Below are 17,352 nucleotides of genomic sequence, written 5' to 3'. Positions count from 1 at the left end.
AAGAGCCCCAACTTTCTATGTTGTTTGACCTCTGAGCGTCTCCTAGAAACACAGGTTTACTCCTTCCTGTTTTCACCACAGTGACTCTTTTCCTGTCTCATATGAGGGAGTCACCTAAATTCTCATATGGTAAGTAAAGACTGCCTCATAACGGGCCACGGATGAGTCCAAACCGGCGTCACCTGTGTGTATTGTTAAAAATAAAATCATCTTTTATGAGGTCTCGTGTGGAGTTACTGCTGATAACCAAAACAGGAACATAAATAGTCAATTTGTATTGTCGACACCAAGTAAACGTCTGTTATTACTGCAAGCAGATATTATCTGTATTTATGTCTAACACTGCTCAAACTGGACTTTTATCTACAGTTTACATTATTATATATCAGATCAAACAGCCCACAAGACTGAGCTCACCATCAGCTGAAACAGGGTGAGCTGGTAGTTGATGCCAAGTCAAGACAGTGATTTTGATTGGTGAAAACCAAAACTCATAATTACTCCATTATTTCCTTCTGCATGATTAGTAGCTGTCTTTACATAATACTGACCAGGGCTCTGCGGGATACAGAGGTCATGTCCTTGATGTTTCGTCCTGGGAAGTAAATCCAGTGTTAAGTAATAAGCAAAATCTTCATGTTTGGAAATATATTGTAATAGGTAATTGATTGAGTAAAATATTAGGTATGTGGTCAAAGTTTTCCTGGGGATGGGAAGCAGTACTTACCAAGTTACCTCAGTGTCTCTAAAAGCCCTCCCAAGGCTCTGGTGCTCATTCTCTTTCACATCTTTAAGTTGTTTCTTAAAGCCGTACACATGAGTGACAGAGTTCCAGTTTAACACATGCTACAACAGAAAAAAATAATATCAAACACTAGATTCACAATACAGGCCCTGTCTGGGCCTCCATTTAAAACTGTCGATGAAAATCTAATAAAACTGTTAAAAATATAGGAACCCACTCTGCTCAAGAAATGGATTTCATTTTAAATCCAAGTGGCCCCGGACCTCGACTTTTTGTGGAGAACTTGTCAAATTCCAGACTAGGATTTAGGTGGGCTGCGAAGATTATACATAGCTGATGGAAGAATTAGGAGGGATCCCCATTTGTTTGCCACCCACTGAGCCGGTCTTATGATTTCTGCATGACCGGGCTTTGTATCTGAGCTCCGTGCACATTGTTCTCGCGCCCCCGGTGGGCAGCCGACGGGGCCAGCAGCGGCAGCAGCATCAACAGAGACTTCTTTCACTGGCTGCCGTTTGTTCTCCATCTCTCTCTACCCCTTAGCCCCACTGCACGCTCGCCCGAGCACGTCAGCCGCTTTCTCCGACTGAGCGGAAACGCCGTCTGCGCAGCTACCACCGACAGTACGACATTTTTAAGCGAGCGGGCCCGAAGTGACTCGGCTACACGGGAAATTCTCGCATGCGCCTTTTTTGGCACTGAGGGGAGCTTCCAAGTAAGTGTGAGTAAGAGGGAGTAAGAGACGTAAAGACAGTGAAACGTGACTGTGGTCTTGTCCGACATTCTATAAAATCTCAGAGAGAGGAGGGAGGACTGAACATTTGAAACAGCAAAGAGGTGTGGACAAGATTCTTTTACTGGATATCCAAAGGCTGCCATCACATACCGGTAAATAAATATTTCATTTTACTCACCATGCCAATTCATTCATGCTTGTTGTCATCTAAAATGTCATGAGGCGATTAGTTAATTTTGAGCTGCCTGATTTTTTATCTATAGTGTTATTGTCACGTTATTAGAGACTAACCAGCTCATTACTTTTAAAACATTTCAAAAATGTTTTTAAAAGCTAAAACCCGGTCGTGGAGTGGAGCAGCATCACTTTCGGCTCCATCGCACCACGTGGTTTATTACAGCCTCTCCAGCCCGAGTGACAAGGTGTTTCATCCTCGTATTGATAAAAATCAGCAAAGCGACAATAATTCAATTAAAGTGATTGAGTTACATCACTATTTCTCTTTTGATTTCATAATTAAAGAGGACAGAAGAGGAGGGTGAATGGGGAAGCAGCAGAGGGAGGGGTTTACTGTCACTTTGGGCACCGACTGACTGACTGCTGTTGAATTGAGTGAGAGCAGAAAAAGAGAGTCAGTTGGCTGCAGAGAGCTCAGAGTCCTGTAGGTGTGTAAGCTGTGGGGAATGGCAGTAGTTTTAATTATGAGTCACAGGATCCATTTTAATATTCTGATGCTGAACATGTTTAGTTTTTCAAAAATATTTACTCAAGACTAAATGTTATGCTACAAGGTTCTCACATGTGCTTCCTGTGTTTGTTCATTTTCAGGTTTTTCTGCTGCCTGTCTGAACAGAGGGGTGTGTTCGTAAGGAGTAAGAGGCAGCTCAGTGTCAGAAGCCTCAGTCTGTGATCTGAAGAGTCCCAGTGTTTTATTCCTGAAAACCTTCTAACAAGCAGCAAAGATGGAGCGCATGGAAGATGAGAAGGTGAATATAACTGTTTTCTTTTACTGCAGCTGGATTTGTGGTGAAATTTCTCATTTTTGCAAAGTTAAAATCATTTTCAACCATTAATTCATGGTACATATAATATTGCTGCACAGTTTTTTACAGATTGAGATAATTTCCTCTAAGATTATAACATATTTATTTTAGTTGTCTGTTGTAATTCCCAGTGTTTCCTGAGGAAGAGTGTCACTCAGGCTTTTGCCATTGTTTGTTTTACTGTGAGCCTGTTGTGAGCCCACACCTCCCTCTGAATAAGTGCGTGTGATATAGGCTGGGGATTTTGTATTTTTCCTTTCTGGCAAGAGCAGGCACTGTGGATGTAAGATGGGCACCTCAGGACATGACTAAAAAGGAAAGAGAAGGAGACAGGGCTGTTGTGCGACAAGTTTGGACTTGTGTTTGCTTTGGTTTCTTGCTTTTATTTGCCTCTTGCTGCGTAGGGAGGTGTGATGATAGAGCAGTGATAACACGCAACAAACGAACGTTAGTTTAATGAATGAAATTTGTAAACATTTGTCAATATGGGAAATGTCTAAAATGAAGAAAAAATTGATGCTGTCTTTGAACCTTCAGTGCCTCTGCAAACCTTCCCTGCAGTTTGTGTTTTGAAACATGTTGCAGGCAGTTACTTCATTTTCATGGCTGTTACTTAAGATTTACACATCAACTGTGCTGGTGCAACCAACCACCAAACAAGGGGTGTAAGGAATCTGAAATTGAGAATGAAAAAACCTCAATACAAACTTCCACAATCTCCTACTGGGATACAGGAAGATGGAACTGGGACACCATTAAAGTTTTATATTTAATAATAATTACTCAGCACTCCCATTTTATTGTTTTTTCAACTGCTGTCAATGTTAACACGTGCTGCAAAAAGATTGATATTTTACTGATGAGAAAACTGGGTAAAGGAGTGGCTGCAAAGTTTAGCTTCATGATAAAGAGACAGAGAAAATGTTTGATGAGAAGAAAGACAAAAAATAACTATGTGGGAATGAGAAATATTGAATAAGTGAGAGAGATGAGTAGAAGGCTGCAACATGACATGAATGTGGAAGTTGAGGCGAAGGAAGGCGTCGGTACAGCATCATTCTGAGAGGGATGATGAAATGATGAAATGTTGAGTCTGTTGAAATACACTAACTGCATGTGGTTTGGAATCAAATTTTCCATCGTCCATATTTAATATCAGTGGGAAAAATGAACTAATCATTAGCACAGAAAAAATGATCAATGACATATCTGAGCAGCTGAGGTTTAAACGTCATTCTTGACCTTGGACGCAGCAGTTAAATAAACAATCTCCCCACAAGGTCCATTTAGTGGTAGGTCTGGAGCTTTTGGTCAATATCACATGATCTTCACAAGCAGACAGTATTTACATTACTGTTTACATTTCTTGTCAGGAAATCAATAATTAGTTGTGGTTACATATTTACCATAATTTTTGTTTTGACACAGCTGCAGGTGTTGAGCAACTTTATGACCTCGGCTGCTGTCTTGACAAGAACCTATGTAACACACACATTTAAAATGCACACAAATGCACAAATATGAATACATTCAGCACATGCAACCACATGCTTCACAGCAAGTCAATACAACATCTATGGCTGTAACATACATAACTCTCCTCACTCAGTCGGCCACTCCCTAATTAGATGCACTGTTGTAACAAGAAGGAGATTTAACAGTGTGGTCGCTCGTTTAAATCTTACTCAACACCAGCATGTCCCTGCAGATGTTTCACAGTCAGTCTACTTGACATGCGCACGCACAACCACACATCCTCAAACATTTTTTCGTCATTTCAAGATAAGTGCTACATCCTTTATTCTCTTTTTAGGTTGTCTGAGGCAATCGTGTTGTAAAAGTCAAAGATGGCTTCCCCGTATTAAAACAGTGTACATGTTTTTATTTTAAAACATTAATTTGATTATTTTTCTTGAACATAAGATCACTTTTTCCTGTATTTTCATTATTTTTTCTCTCCTCAACTCCTATTGTGCATTTGTTTTATTACTAACATTTTGTATTTCCTCCTCCCTGCTCCCTCTCACTTTATCACATTATGCAGCGTTTCCTGTTTCCACACCAAAAACATTCAAGATACTTTATGTCCGTCTCAAATGTAACACCAGCTTGTTTTGGGCCATCATATCCCTCCGAGAGACACAATGTAGCTTGATTACAACCAACGCTATCTCACTGTGGCGAAATAGTTTCTGTTATCAGTCCACCATCATTATTTCAAGTCATTTATCACTTCCTCTCGTGTTGTTTCACTCTGAGGTGGTGGTGCATGGTAACTTAATAGGCACCGGATACAAGCGGTCACGAATACCACGTGCCTGAAAAAACCAAAACATTTTTATTGGTTTTGTTGTCAATAAGGAACCTTAAGTTCCATGTTGAAACTCGGTACATCAGAAGAAGGAGGACTTAAGAGAGATTAAGGAGATTAAAGAACAGACAGTTTGATTCGGGGAAAGGAAGATTCTTTGAACTGCCCCTTTTTATTTTAAAAACTCAGCTCATAATAAGGCAGTTTGTTCCAAATGAACATGCTGTTTCATGCCATTGAGGGAATTTGTATTTTATCTGTGCAGATAGTGATATCTTGTACAGCAAATCCACGGGACAAAGCTGACTGTACCATCTTGTTATATATTTGTTGCTAGAAGAGGCTGTTTTTGGCTTGAATGTGATTAAGAAATGTACAAAACAATGCATTACTTTGCTAGTTGACATCATGAATGTTTCGCTGATGTTTTGTAGTCGAGTTAGTCTTGAAACAGCAGCAGATTTTGAAAATAAACGGATTAAACTGGATGATTAAAATGGATTACTTTTCATTAATGATCCTGTTTGGACTTTGGCCTCTAACCTTTAGACTCTGGATGCAAATAATAACCTTTGCAAAAGTTCTTGGAAAGTTTTGGCATTATACAGCAAATATGAAAGAGATATGGTAATTGGTTTGGTCTTAAATCAAAATGAAACCTTGACTGGGGATGTCCACCTTTTGGCATGACGCCTCCTCATAGCAGACTGGGAACTGGGAACTTAACTCAAACCAGTTATTCTGCTCAGTTCTGCTTGGTTGGATACTTTTACATATTGCAAATTTCTCTCCCCCACCATGCAAGGGATTAATGTCAGGTGTATTAGCTTGTTATTATGAGCTAAACCCACTTTAATTCTGAAACCAGCTTGAAAAAAACACCCACAATAGGATTCCGTCTTATTCTCTCAGGGTGTATTTAGCTACCTAGCTGAGAAATACCTCAGAGCTGCAAATCACAGAGCCCATGGAGTGTTGTAATACCTAGCTGTCACAGTCCTGCTGCAGTACTGCAGTTTCTAATGCAGCGAGCTGGAAAATGGGAAGGAGAGCAGACCCAGAAAGGCTCATTGTGTTTAATTACCAGTGTGGCCACAAACAACAAGAGCTTTGTAGAGGCAGAAACAGGCCATGTCCACTGCACAGACTGAGGGGATGATTGTACATGAGCTGCATCCACTCATTGTTTTAATGTTTTTATTCCTCTGTCTCTCTCTCCCTCAACAGCCAAAGAAGAAGATCACCGCTTACCTTCTCTACTGTGTCTCAACAGCTGTCATCGGCTCGCTACAGTTTGGCTACAACACCGGGGTCATTAATGCACCTGAGCAGGTGTGTGTGTGTGTGTGTGTGTGTTTCTGGACGAGTGTTTGCAACACACCAGCCACACAGCAGGTTGAATTCCTGTAATTGACATTTAGTGTCTAATTCCTGGATTAATAATAGACGCATATTGTAGTAATCTACAGTGACATACAAGTTAAAGACACTTTTTAGGCTAATTTTTTGTGAACACTTTTTTTTCTGTATCTAGTATCCGGTTTGGTTTTGTGAGTAGGCCTGAGTTTAACAGAGTTTTGCTGCCAGACATGAGGTTTTTTGGTGGCACCGAGGCTAAGAGCTATACTGCCCCCATGTGGATACATCAAGCTCTGTCACATTTGTTAGACCTTAACTGAACTGTTGATCATAAATGATCTCTTAAAAGCAGCCACCTCTAATCCTCCCATTCTCTTCTGTGGTGTGACAGAAACTGAAAAGGTTTTTTCAGAATGTGTCTGTGGAGCGGTATGGAGAGCCTTTCAGCACCGGAACAAACACCATGTTGTGGAGTTTGTCTGTGGCCATCTTCAGCGTGGGAGGCATGATCGGGTCCTTTTCTGTTGGAGCTATGGTCAACAAATTTGGCAGGTGAGTACTAAAGGAATAAACACACAGGTGCAGAAAGTGATTTAATACTAGATGATGTACAATAAATTGCTAATAAATAAATCAGTTCTGTCATTTAACAAGCAAAAAGAGGTGATTTCAGCCTCTCAAATGCAAAGATTCTTTACTTTTTCATGAATTCATAAATTCAGTATCTTTGGTTTTGGACTGATATTTATACAAAACAAGACATTTGAAGACATCAGATTGGACTCTGGGAAATCACAGTTAATAAATTAGTTGAGAGAATAATGTCCAGAATTTGCAAAAACTTGAAACATTCTTATTTCCTAATGTACACTATTCAGAAATATACCTTTTCTATTTGTTGATTTTTTCAGTTTTATTCCTTACTCTCATTAATTATGTCCTTCCTTCTTCCTTATCACTCATCACCAGACGTAAGTCCATGCTGATAAATAACGTCCTTGCCCTTATTGGCGGGGGTCTGATGGGATTGTCATCCCTGAGTTGGTCTTTCGAGATGGTCATCATCGGCCGCTTGATCATCGGCGTGTTCTGCGGTCTGTGCACGGGGCTGACACCCATGTACGTGGGTGAGATCACTCCCACTGCCATCCGAGGAGCTTTTGGCACTCTGCACCAGCTGGGTGTAGTTATTGGCATCCTGGTGGCACAGGTATGGAGGGTGTATGTGTATGTGTGTGTGTGTGTGTGTGTACAGTTTCATGTAAGAGAAATAAATCTAAATACATCCATTACAGATGCTTCATCCTCTATGTGCCTGTGTGTTTTAGATCTTTGGTCTGGAGTCTCTGCTGGGCTCAGACACTTTGTGGCCTCTGCTGCTGGCTCTGACCATCCTGCCTGCCGTGCTGCAGACCATCATGTTACCCTTCTGCCCTGAAAGCCCTCGCTACCTACTCATTGTCCTCAACCAGGAGGAGGAGGCAAGAAAAGGTCAGTTTGGAGACAGTTTACATACCGCCAACAAGATCAGGTTTTAATGAGACTGAATCTTGAGAGACTCATGGATTTTTAATGATCCGTGGAGTGAAGCATGACCTGTAGATGGGGAGGCCTTGTGCTTTATTAAAATTTGAACATGTTACGTGATGTTCCAAGACCCTCGCAGCCTCTCTTTACTTGACATTACATTTTGCATAATGATGCACTGACTTCCTCTCTGTTCATCCATCCTTCCTTCTCCTTGTAGCACTGGTGCGCCTGCGTGGCTGCGAAGATGTGAATGATGACATTCAAGAGATGAGGGAAGAAGGGATGAAGATGGCCATGGAGAAGAAAGTGACCATCCCCGAACTCTTCCGCTCCCCAAAATACCGCCAACCAATCATCATTGCCATCGTCCTCCAGCTCTCTCAGCAGCTGTCTGGCATCAACGCTGTGAGTAGACGTCACACCTCATAAAGGAGCTGAGTTGCAAGGACACAATTATCAAATGTCAGTCTACATGAAGCGAGTGGGCAATTTTTAAATTCGAGCATGAATCTTTAAAGGAGCATTCACTGAAATTATTCAAATGTTCCTGACAGACAGATGACAAGAGATGCTTCTTGGCTCCAGGCAGTGTTAGATTGAGTGGAATAATTTAAGCCTCAGAGGGTCAGTGGAAAGAGATGAGCACAGTGGTATTTAATGGATATTTTGTTAATAAGGTCATGTAACCAGGCTGACTAAATGTGTTGGCGGTTGCTGTGTCTGACCTGACAATCACAGTAAAGTTGCTACAGCCTGCGGCCAAAGGCTGTGGCATCGATTGAACCCGACAGACACATTAACACTCATGACCTGTATCACTCACCAGAAGAGCAGTGAGTGCAATTTTTACATAATGCAACTTGTATAGATTTGTGTAACTAATCCAAAAGTTAAAGCTGCAGTAATCAATATTTTTATATTAAAAATTGATTGACTGACTGTGTATTGTGACAGGAGATTTGCTATATCACTCGATGGAGCATTTTAGCGTCTGTTAGCTCATTGTTTTGATTTTACAGCCCACAGCAATTTTGTTTTAGCTCACTCTCTGAAATCAGCAGTAACTCCTGATAGTAACTCTTCCTCTTTTTCTCCTTTCAGGTCTTTTACTACTCCACAGGCATATTTAATAATGCTGGTGTGACTCAACCCATCTACGCTACTATTGGAGCTGGAGTCGTCAACACTGTCTTTACTGTTGTCTCTGTAAGTGTCTACCTGGCTACCTGGTTTGCGTCTAAGAATATGGTGTGTTTTATGTGTTTTTATTATTTACAAATCCTTTCTTTTTTTCCTGGGCCAGCTCTTCCTAGTTGAGAGGGCGGGGCGGAGGACACTGCACCTGATTGGACTGGCTGGAATGGCCATTTGTGCTCTTGTTATGACAATCTCGCTCTCTTTAGGGGTAAGTGCCCACTGCTAGATTCCTCATCTCCTATGAGCTTTTTTTTTTTTTGAAGTCTCCCTGTTGTTCTGCCATTACATGACTGTTTTCTCTTTGTTTCTCTCTCTGAGCAGAAGGCCAACCCTAGCCTAAGCTACCTGGCCATTGTGGCTGTGTTCGGCTTTGTTGCCAGTTTTGAGATGGGTCCAGGCCCCATTCCCTGGTTCATCGTAGCTGAGCTCTTCTCCCAGGGGCCCCGACCTGCTGCCATGGCCATCTCTGGCTTCTCCAACTGGGCTGCCAACTTCCTGGTGGGGATAAGTTTCCTTAAACTGGTGGTAAGGATACATTTACTGCAACTAAATCCTCCTCATGAACAAGTGGTTTGAATTTGCCGTGCAATTTTATCACATAACTAACATCTCTTCCTTCTTCTCTCAGGAACTTTGTGGCTCATACGTCTTCATCATCTTCACAGTCCTCCTCATTTTCTTCTTCATCTTCACATTCCTGCGTGTACCCGAAACCAAAGGGAGAACCTTTGACGACATCGCTCAGGGATTCACCACCAGTGCAGGCAAACCAACCTCCCCGTTGCCTGAAGCGGTGGTCGTCGGCCTGCCAGACAGCAAGGAACCTGTACCCTTGTCGCCCACAGAAAAGGTTCCCATGGTGGATCTTCCCTCAGAGAAACCATGAGCATCTTTAGATAAAAGAAGGAAGCCTTAGGGTACAATTTAGATGAACAGGTTCCAAGCACATAGATATTGTCAGGAGTTACATTTCATAACTCCTAAATGAGAAAAAAAGTGATGAGGGTGCATTTAGAAAAAGCCAACTCAGTGTATTAATGCAGAAATAAGATTTTAGTTTTTTAATGTGCGTTTTTAGTGTGCCTTTTTTAAATTAAATACAATGTTTTTTAAAGGTTCTCCATTTACAAATGCTAAAATAATTGACGGAATTCCCTGTAATCTTGCTTTACATTCCCAGCCCCAGCTCCGTGCTTATAGATTCATATAAGAGGATCAAAATATGTTCAGTGTTAAGTCCCAGGTCTTCAGCTACCCCCAGTGTTAAAAGGTTGCAGGATTTGGGGGGCGGTTTTATGTATTGAGATCAAGCCTGAAAAGCCGGTTTTGGAGCAGAGTAGTTTGACCCAAAAAAGACTCACTTGGTGTCCTGTCTGCCTGTCTGTCTGCCTGATGTGCCTCGCTGCCAGGGGAAGGGAGCCATGTTGTCTGGAGCAGATAGAATAAACATGGAGGAGATGCTGCAGAGGTCCCTCTCCTCTTTGGGGCACACAAAAAGCACTGACTGTATATTTAAATAAATATATTTAAGCATGTTTAAGCAAGATTTGTACGATGATGTCATCTGAGAACGCAGGATGTTTGTACTTGTGTATGTTGTTTGAAGTCAGGAGTCTTTGCGCTGATAAAGAAGTAACTTACGGACAGCTCTGTAAACCGGTGAGAACGAGGTGTATTCTAACACTGCCAACTCTTAACAAAGCCTCTCTTTTCTGATTTCACTGCAGGGTACAACTATGATGACAGAGAAGTTATTGTAGTGCAGCTGTTTACAGAATATATTACAACCGTCAGATACAAATACTCAGGTGGCTATTTGTGTTACTGTATATGGCTTCTTACTGTTACAGCAGAAAAAATGCCTTTATCCATCACTGTACTTGAAAGTCCTTCGTCAGCGGTACGTAACTACAAGCTACTGCATCACAGGTCATGAAATCAAATATCTCTACAACAGTATTACATCAAATCAAAAGTGCTTCTCAGTGTTAAACAGTCATCTGAGGGATGTATTGACGCGCATTCAAGTCTACTGATAATTATCTCAGTCCAAACAAGACATTAGCCATGTGAGATGGTGACACTGAATAAAAACACTAAATTAATTGTATTTATTTCAAATGGTGTATTCACAAAAATGTCTTATCATATGTATTTGCTTTCAGTTGTCTGAAATCATTTGTATATATTGTAGAATCTCCAGTCACTGCATCGTGAGCAGCTTACACAACTTACAAATATTGTGTCACTGTTTGTACGGCTACATCTTCCTCTGGATGTGCACACACTCATAAGGAAGCACTTTTAGCTCAGCAGCGGTTTCGTTTGCACTTGGCCAGTCTGACTACTCTCTAATGACGTGTATGCTTGTTTGTGTGTGGATGTCTGATCCATGTAAATATACTTGTATGTGTTAGAATATGTGCAGTGTTGGTTGTGTTACTGTATTTGCTCATAATTCTGTTACAGCCACTGATTTTTCTTGCGCTGGAAATACTTTGCAGTTCTCCACAATATGCACATCTTTAATATGTATATTTTGCTCTTTTGTTGTTGTGTTTTTTTTTTTGTGAGAAAACAGAAGTGAGAAATGGCGAACGTCGAGTGTGTGTGGGAGTCAGATAAGAGTTGACCTTTACTGTTTTTCTATTATAATGTCCTCTGTTCTCCTGCTGCAATAACATGAGTGACACTTGCTTTGAAAAATAAAGTTGTTCGTCTTGTGAGGAAATGCGTGACTTGAATTATGAGCATAAACAGCCAGTATTTTTCTTTCTGTCTGTAATGCCATAAGTCAAAGCAAGTTTGTTGTCATGAATGTTTAATGTAGCTGCAGTCTGTGTGCTGAAATGAAAGTGTGAGAGGTTTGTCTGGTGTTTTGTCTGGTACGCATTTCTGCATTGTGGCGCCCTGTTTCCTTTTCTGCACCGCAGCAAAGCCTCAGTTAGCTGCTCAGTCACACGGCCTAGAGCTAACCAACACTCTGAGACGCCGAAATAAAGCCATGAGTTAAAAACCAGAGCTCTTTTTTTCCCCCCGTGGCTGCTGCCACTGCTGCTGAACATTTGGGTTTAAATGATATATTCATGCTTGTGTTGATGTTTTTTAGGCGTGTGTGCGTGAGGAAGAGTTATGAGGTCAGATTTCCTCTTGGGTCACACAGCTTCAAAAGTCAAATCAGTGCACATGTAGAGATGCAAGAGAATATTTACCTGAAAGGGGAATTCCTTTGAAGATTTACTTTTTACATAGCCCTTTCTAAAGAAAACATTATTCTAAAATTAAGGGCCTATACTGCTGTTTTATGAGTGTAGTTGTTCTCATATTCAAGGAAAGTCAAACACTAAGTGAATAGCAAATCCAGAGGTTGTTGATTTGACTTTTTTTAGACTAAAACAGTGAATTAATCACCATTTTTGCTTAAAATTTGAGTAGAAAACATACAGATTTACTACATTTTATTCAAGCTGTCATGACGAATAAGTTCTTGTAGAACAAAAAATATGGATGTGAGAAGTTTTAAATCACTGCTTAATGGCTGCTTAAGGACCATTATCCATTTCCCTCTTCACTTTACCTTCTGTACTTCAGCCCCTTGGAGCAAAGAGCCGAGGGTAAAGGGCCCCCGGCTGGCTGGGAATGGGGCCATCTAACTGTGTCAAGCCAATAGGCAGCATCTCCCTGTAATAGTCTACTGAAGTCTTATTCATTTCAGTGAACTGGGGCATGAAAAGCCCCATCAACAAGCTGCAGTGCTGCCGTCTGACCAGAGAGTGGCATGCACAGACCGGAGGGGTGTTTGGCTCTGTGTTTGTATGTATGTATGTGTGTGTGTGTGTGTGTGTGTGTGTGTGTGTGTGTGTGTGTGTGTGTGTGTGCGTGTTTAGATACTGCCTGGATGAGCAGTCCTATGAGGCGAGGAGTGTGTCTGAGAGGCAGGGGGGGAACGAGGAGGGGAGGGGGTAGAGGGTGTCATATGAAGGATGGAGATCATCCAGAAATGCGTCTAAATTATATTAATTTTTCCATAAAAAGTAGACAGGGGACGAGCAAGAAAGAAAAGGAGGAAAAAAGAATCAGGGTACTTTTACATGCCACAGCCTGAAAAATGCAAGTTAGCAACAGTGTCCAGACCAGACGTGTGAGGGATGCCACAGTTCTGAGGCACCACAGTCTGCCAGGCGGCCCAGCAGAAATTTGTGCAAGGCATTAAAGGAGAGCTGGAACGGACGCCATCAGGCATGTCTAGACAGTTGTTGTAGAGACCAGACAAACTTGTTTATTAATTTTTCCACCTCCTTCTCTCTCTCTCCCTCTCTGTCACTTTCTCTTGTTGACTGAACCTCGCTTTCTCTTTGTGTCTTTGTTTCCCTCAAATTAAAAAAAGAACTCTCTCCCACTCTCCTCCTTTCTCCCTTCCTGATCTTCTTTCTCTCCTCCCGTCTCTCTGACAACAGTGTTTTGTTTACTTCCTCGCTTGGCACTGTACTTATTGTATGTGCTGCTCTGTAAATATTTTTCTCCTTCCCTCATCCATTCATCCATCCATCCACCCCCTCATCCCCTCTCTCCCTCTCTCTCTCTCTCCCTCAGATAAAGGGAGCAAGCAGACTCCACCCCCCTCTCTCACCCCCCTCTCCCTCTCTCTCCGCTCTGTCACACACACTCACTCTATCTCCCTCTTTCTCTCTCTTTCATGCTCTCTCCCCCTCTCTCTCTGTCAGTGTCATTCTGTAGTGGAGATGTGGAGTATCTTTCTGTCTCTCTGTCTGTTTTTCCAGCCCAATTCAGCGGAGGAAGGTAAGAAATAAACTTTTACTTCAGTTTATCTACATTAAATCGATGTGTGTGTGTGTGTGTGTGTGTGTGTGTGTGTGTGCATGTGTGTGTGTGTTGATGGCTGTAGTGTGATGGAGAGTTTGCACAGCTCTCTCATCATGTGCTTGTAATGAGTCCACAAGTGAAGGATGGACACTTGGTATGCCTCTGCAATGGCTCTCTAAGAATGTGGCTCTCTGGGAATTCTGGGCACTTTGACAATGTGTGAAACTGTGGCACGTAAGGCCGCAGCGCCATGAGAAAGTCCAATTAATCCTGGATATTTTATTTTGGTGGTTGTGGTGGGGGTGGTGGCCTCCACCTTCAGCTTGGGACCCCCTGAATAATTACCACCTTTCCCCTGCCCCTGCTTCTCACACAGCAGCCCTGTGTGCATTAGTTTTGTGCGCTCTGTATTGTGTCTGAGTCAGTGAATATGCATGCCACTGTGGCAGCACATCAGATAGGACTTTGTTGGCATGGAAGTGCCAGGTGCGTGCTGGGGCCTATCAAGCTCCTGCAACAAAAGAATATGGAAATAAGGCAGGCGACAAATGAATAATAAGTTGCATAACCCGTTCTCTCTTTGACTGTGGAGTCTGCAACCCCCCCACCTCTCCTCCTGCCCCTCGGCCCCCGTGTCACTCATGATCTCATGGATATGACAGGCAGAGACCCCTGCCCTCCTCCTGTACAGTTATTAGTGCCCCTTTCTTTCTATGGATGCAGCTCTGCCCTTAAGTCTCCATGCTTTGTCTATGTATGTGGAAATATTATGTCTTAAAAAGTGCAAGAGCCAGTGAGTGACTGTGTGTGTGTGTGTGTGTGTGTGTGTTTGTGTGTGTGTGAAAGGCTGATACTGAAGTGAGGCTCCATCCATGAAGTGTTCTGTCAGATCAGAGTGGGCTGCCTCTGATGACTCAAACTGCCTTTACACAGCATACGCGTGTGTGTACATCTGTACATACGTGTGAGTGTGTGTAGTTATAGGTGCATGCATGCCTCAGCGTCTGCCTATACATAGCTCCTGCTCCTACATCCTGTCCCCAAGATTTCATATGGGGGGTAGGGGGGTTGAGCAGTCAGCACGCAATTACTCTCAAAGGGAAGAGCTGCACATTGGAGAGAGCTGCACCTGTTCACGCTCATCTCCCTTTTAGTTTACAGCGAGGTGTGTGTCAGTAATGGTCTATAACAGAGGTAACTTATATGTCAGCCTCATGCCACAGATTTTAGCTGCGTCTGTAACAGATGGCCTGGACTAAGATGAGACAGAATGACGGAGAGGGAGAGAGAGAGGCTGCACAGTGTTACTGGCCCACTGACTCTGTTTGTGTAATTGAAATAGAGCTCTCCATAATACAGTATTAACCCAATAGCATAGACGTTCATATAAATCCACATAAACTGAAGCATTTACTTATGTCACGAAGGGAGGATTTGGCGTCTGCCTCGGCTTTGATTGCAGTAAATGACGTGTCTGTCTGGACTGGCTGTGGCTGCCTGTTAACTGATATGTTTGCTGTCTGTCTCTCTATTGTTTATTGTCTGTCTACTGCCTTTGAAGAATATCAGTGTATCCACCTCAAACAATGCCTATTCTTGTCTGGTTTCACACCACAGACCGTAAAAAAAGTGTAAATTTCCTTCTCAATTTCTTGCACTTGAAGAGTATCAAAGCTGGTTTACTGCTTCTTTTGCATGCAGACAAACTGCAGAGCGTGTGAGAGATTTGATTTATCACTCTCACATGCTGCCCGTGTAAGTGTTGATGCGTTCGCCCACATGCATTGTTGATGTGAGGTGTTGACGTGGAGCCGCACGGCTGGCCCCTGAATCGTCGGATCTGTGTCGAGGATTGCGTGTTCGCTTTGGATTAACACGCCGCGCTGAAGGGGAGGCCTGCTCAGGAGGCACACCTGATGCCCCTCCAGCCCTTCTTCCCGTCACGGATGAGCGGAGCTGCAGTGATGCTCACCGACCTATGCACATCCAGAAATTAACCTCGCATCATTAGTGAAACTTGTGTCATACCCAGGAAAGGTAATCTCGTATCATTTTTGACCAAAAGGCAACAGGTGCCAAGTGGCGAAAAGGTTTTGCAGGTGTTACTCCAGTGCTGTGGTGGCTCCAGGATTTCAAAGCACCTGTGTTTTTCCATTTTAAGCAACTTTCTACTTGTACTCACCACTACATTACAGCCAGACATGTGTTGCCCAGTCAGGTAAAATTACTGGTGGAATTATACAATATATCACAGAAAGCAAAGAATAGATAAAAGTAACTAAATTGTAAATTAATGTGGAGCTGAACTTCGTTTTTCCTTCTTTCCTCTTCCATTAAGAATCTTGAGACCCCTCAGATTATTGTTGTGACCCTCTGGATGGGCCACGCCCCTAGGTTGGGAACCACTGGGATAAATTACCTGTATACTATAAAGCTGGTAGCTCACTGGCTACAACACTGCTATGCTATTTATACAATGATGCATCAGTATGTGATGATGTGTGATAATTCAAAAGTCACAGGAACCATTTTCTGCACACTGATACTCTGATACTTAAAGTAGAAGTAGTAGTTAAAAAAAAAAATAAATAATAATTAAAAAAAACACCAGGCGGTGTAAATTTTAGGCCATGTTGACATTCTCACTTTAAGGTCATCAGTGCCATCTTTCCTGCTGCTGCCTGTTTCTGGCTTTAACTGGGCATTAATTAGACAGATTATCATCTTTATCCTGGGTGTAATAAGCTGCTTCTTTTTCAGGACATGATAAATTAGAGAAAGTGTGATAAGAAAATAAATGGCATGCTTGTCACTGTGGGAGTGTTGCAGGATGGATGCCACTGACAGCCCCTGAAAAGCTTCCTGCTCTTGTTCCTCCAGGCCTGCATGAGCTGCAGAAAGAGCGAAATCACATGCTGGTGGGAAGTGGAGGACGCAGCATCCCCATCACTGACACTATAACACTTAACTGTGACCAGGCGTTATTTTTAGCAGTGTTTTATTCATGTAATTTTTAAAAGCAACATAATTTTCTGTGGCTGCTGAGAGCCCTGTAATGATATTAGGCCACTCTTCCTCAAATGAATCACACATCTGCCATTTGTGATGCGAGAGGTTGAAGCCCTCGGGTGGCTGCGAGCCAAGACTGTCTGCTTTGAGTCAGTCAGCGTCGTGGCAGATAGCATCATCACAGATAATATGCCTGTGTGAACAGGCAATGAGTTAGAGCCAAAATATCACTGAGAGATGAATGTGTGGTATGGACTGCTGTGACACTGGAATGCAGTTTTGAGTTTCACATTAAAGCTACACTGGGCAGTTTGCATGCTGGCACCCACTGAAATGATGGGGAGCTAAGTTTGATTGTTGAAGGCTTCGCTGTCGAGAAACTACACAATGAGATTACAGTAAACTGATCTCCTCTCAGATTTGCATTTTTCATCTTCTTAGTGCCTGTTGAGGGTGGAGATGGTGATGAAAATGTGTTTGTAGCAAGTTCTGGCTTTGATAATGAGTCTAGGTTGTTCTCTATCAAGAGTTCATTGATTTTTCTCATAAGTTTGATTTTTCATTTCCACTGTGCACAGATTACTGCCCTCCAGTTAAC

At 42.4% G+C, this 17,352-nt stretch overlaps 2 protein-coding genes across 3 annotated transcripts in view; both read left to right on the top strand.

Moving 5' to 3' along the window:
* The first annotated feature begins 1,462 nt into the window (after positions 1 to 1,462).
* On the top strand, positions 1,463 to 11,652 carry slc2a3b (solute carrier family 2 member 3b). The gene is made up of 11 exons (XM_018682689.2): positions 1,463 to 1,633; positions 2,310 to 2,467; positions 6,063 to 6,167; positions 6,586 to 6,746; positions 7,164 to 7,404; positions 7,523 to 7,685; positions 7,942 to 8,129; positions 8,826 to 8,930; positions 9,028 to 9,129; positions 9,243 to 9,446; positions 9,550 to 11,652. Exons 2-11 carry the CDS (start codon positions 2,444 to 2,446, stop codon positions 9,805 to 9,807), a joined length of 1,551 nt encoding a protein of 516 aa, XP_018538205.1. The 5' UTR covers positions 1,463 to 1,633; positions 2,310 to 2,443; the 3' UTR covers positions 9,808 to 11,652.
* Positions 11,653 to 13,522: 1,870 nt separating this feature from the next.
* ephb6 (eph receptor B6) overlaps positions 13,523 to 17,352 on the top strand; it is a 33,659-nt gene continuing 29,829 nt past the window's right edge. The window contains exon 1 of one of the 2 annotated variants that reach the window (XM_018682691.2): positions 13,523 to 13,721. In XM_018682691.2, coding sequence (XP_018538207.1) covers positions 13,664 to 13,721 — 58 coding nt within the window. In that variant the 5' untranslated portion in view covers positions 13,523 to 13,663. The remainder of the gene's footprint in view (positions 13,722 to 17,352) is intronic. The other variant, XM_018682692.2, reaches the window with a different exon arrangement.

Source organism: Lates calcarifer, linkage group LG15 (assembly GCF_001640805.2).
Source record: "Lates calcarifer isolate ASB-BC8 linkage group LG15, TLL_Latcal_v3, whole genome shotgun sequence".
In the NCBI taxonomy this organism is placed as follows: Eukaryota; Metazoa; Chordata; class Actinopteri; family Centropomidae; genus Lates; species Lates calcarifer.
Note: the sequence above shows the minus strand (reverse complement) of the source record. Positions and strands in the feature narration are given on the sequence as shown.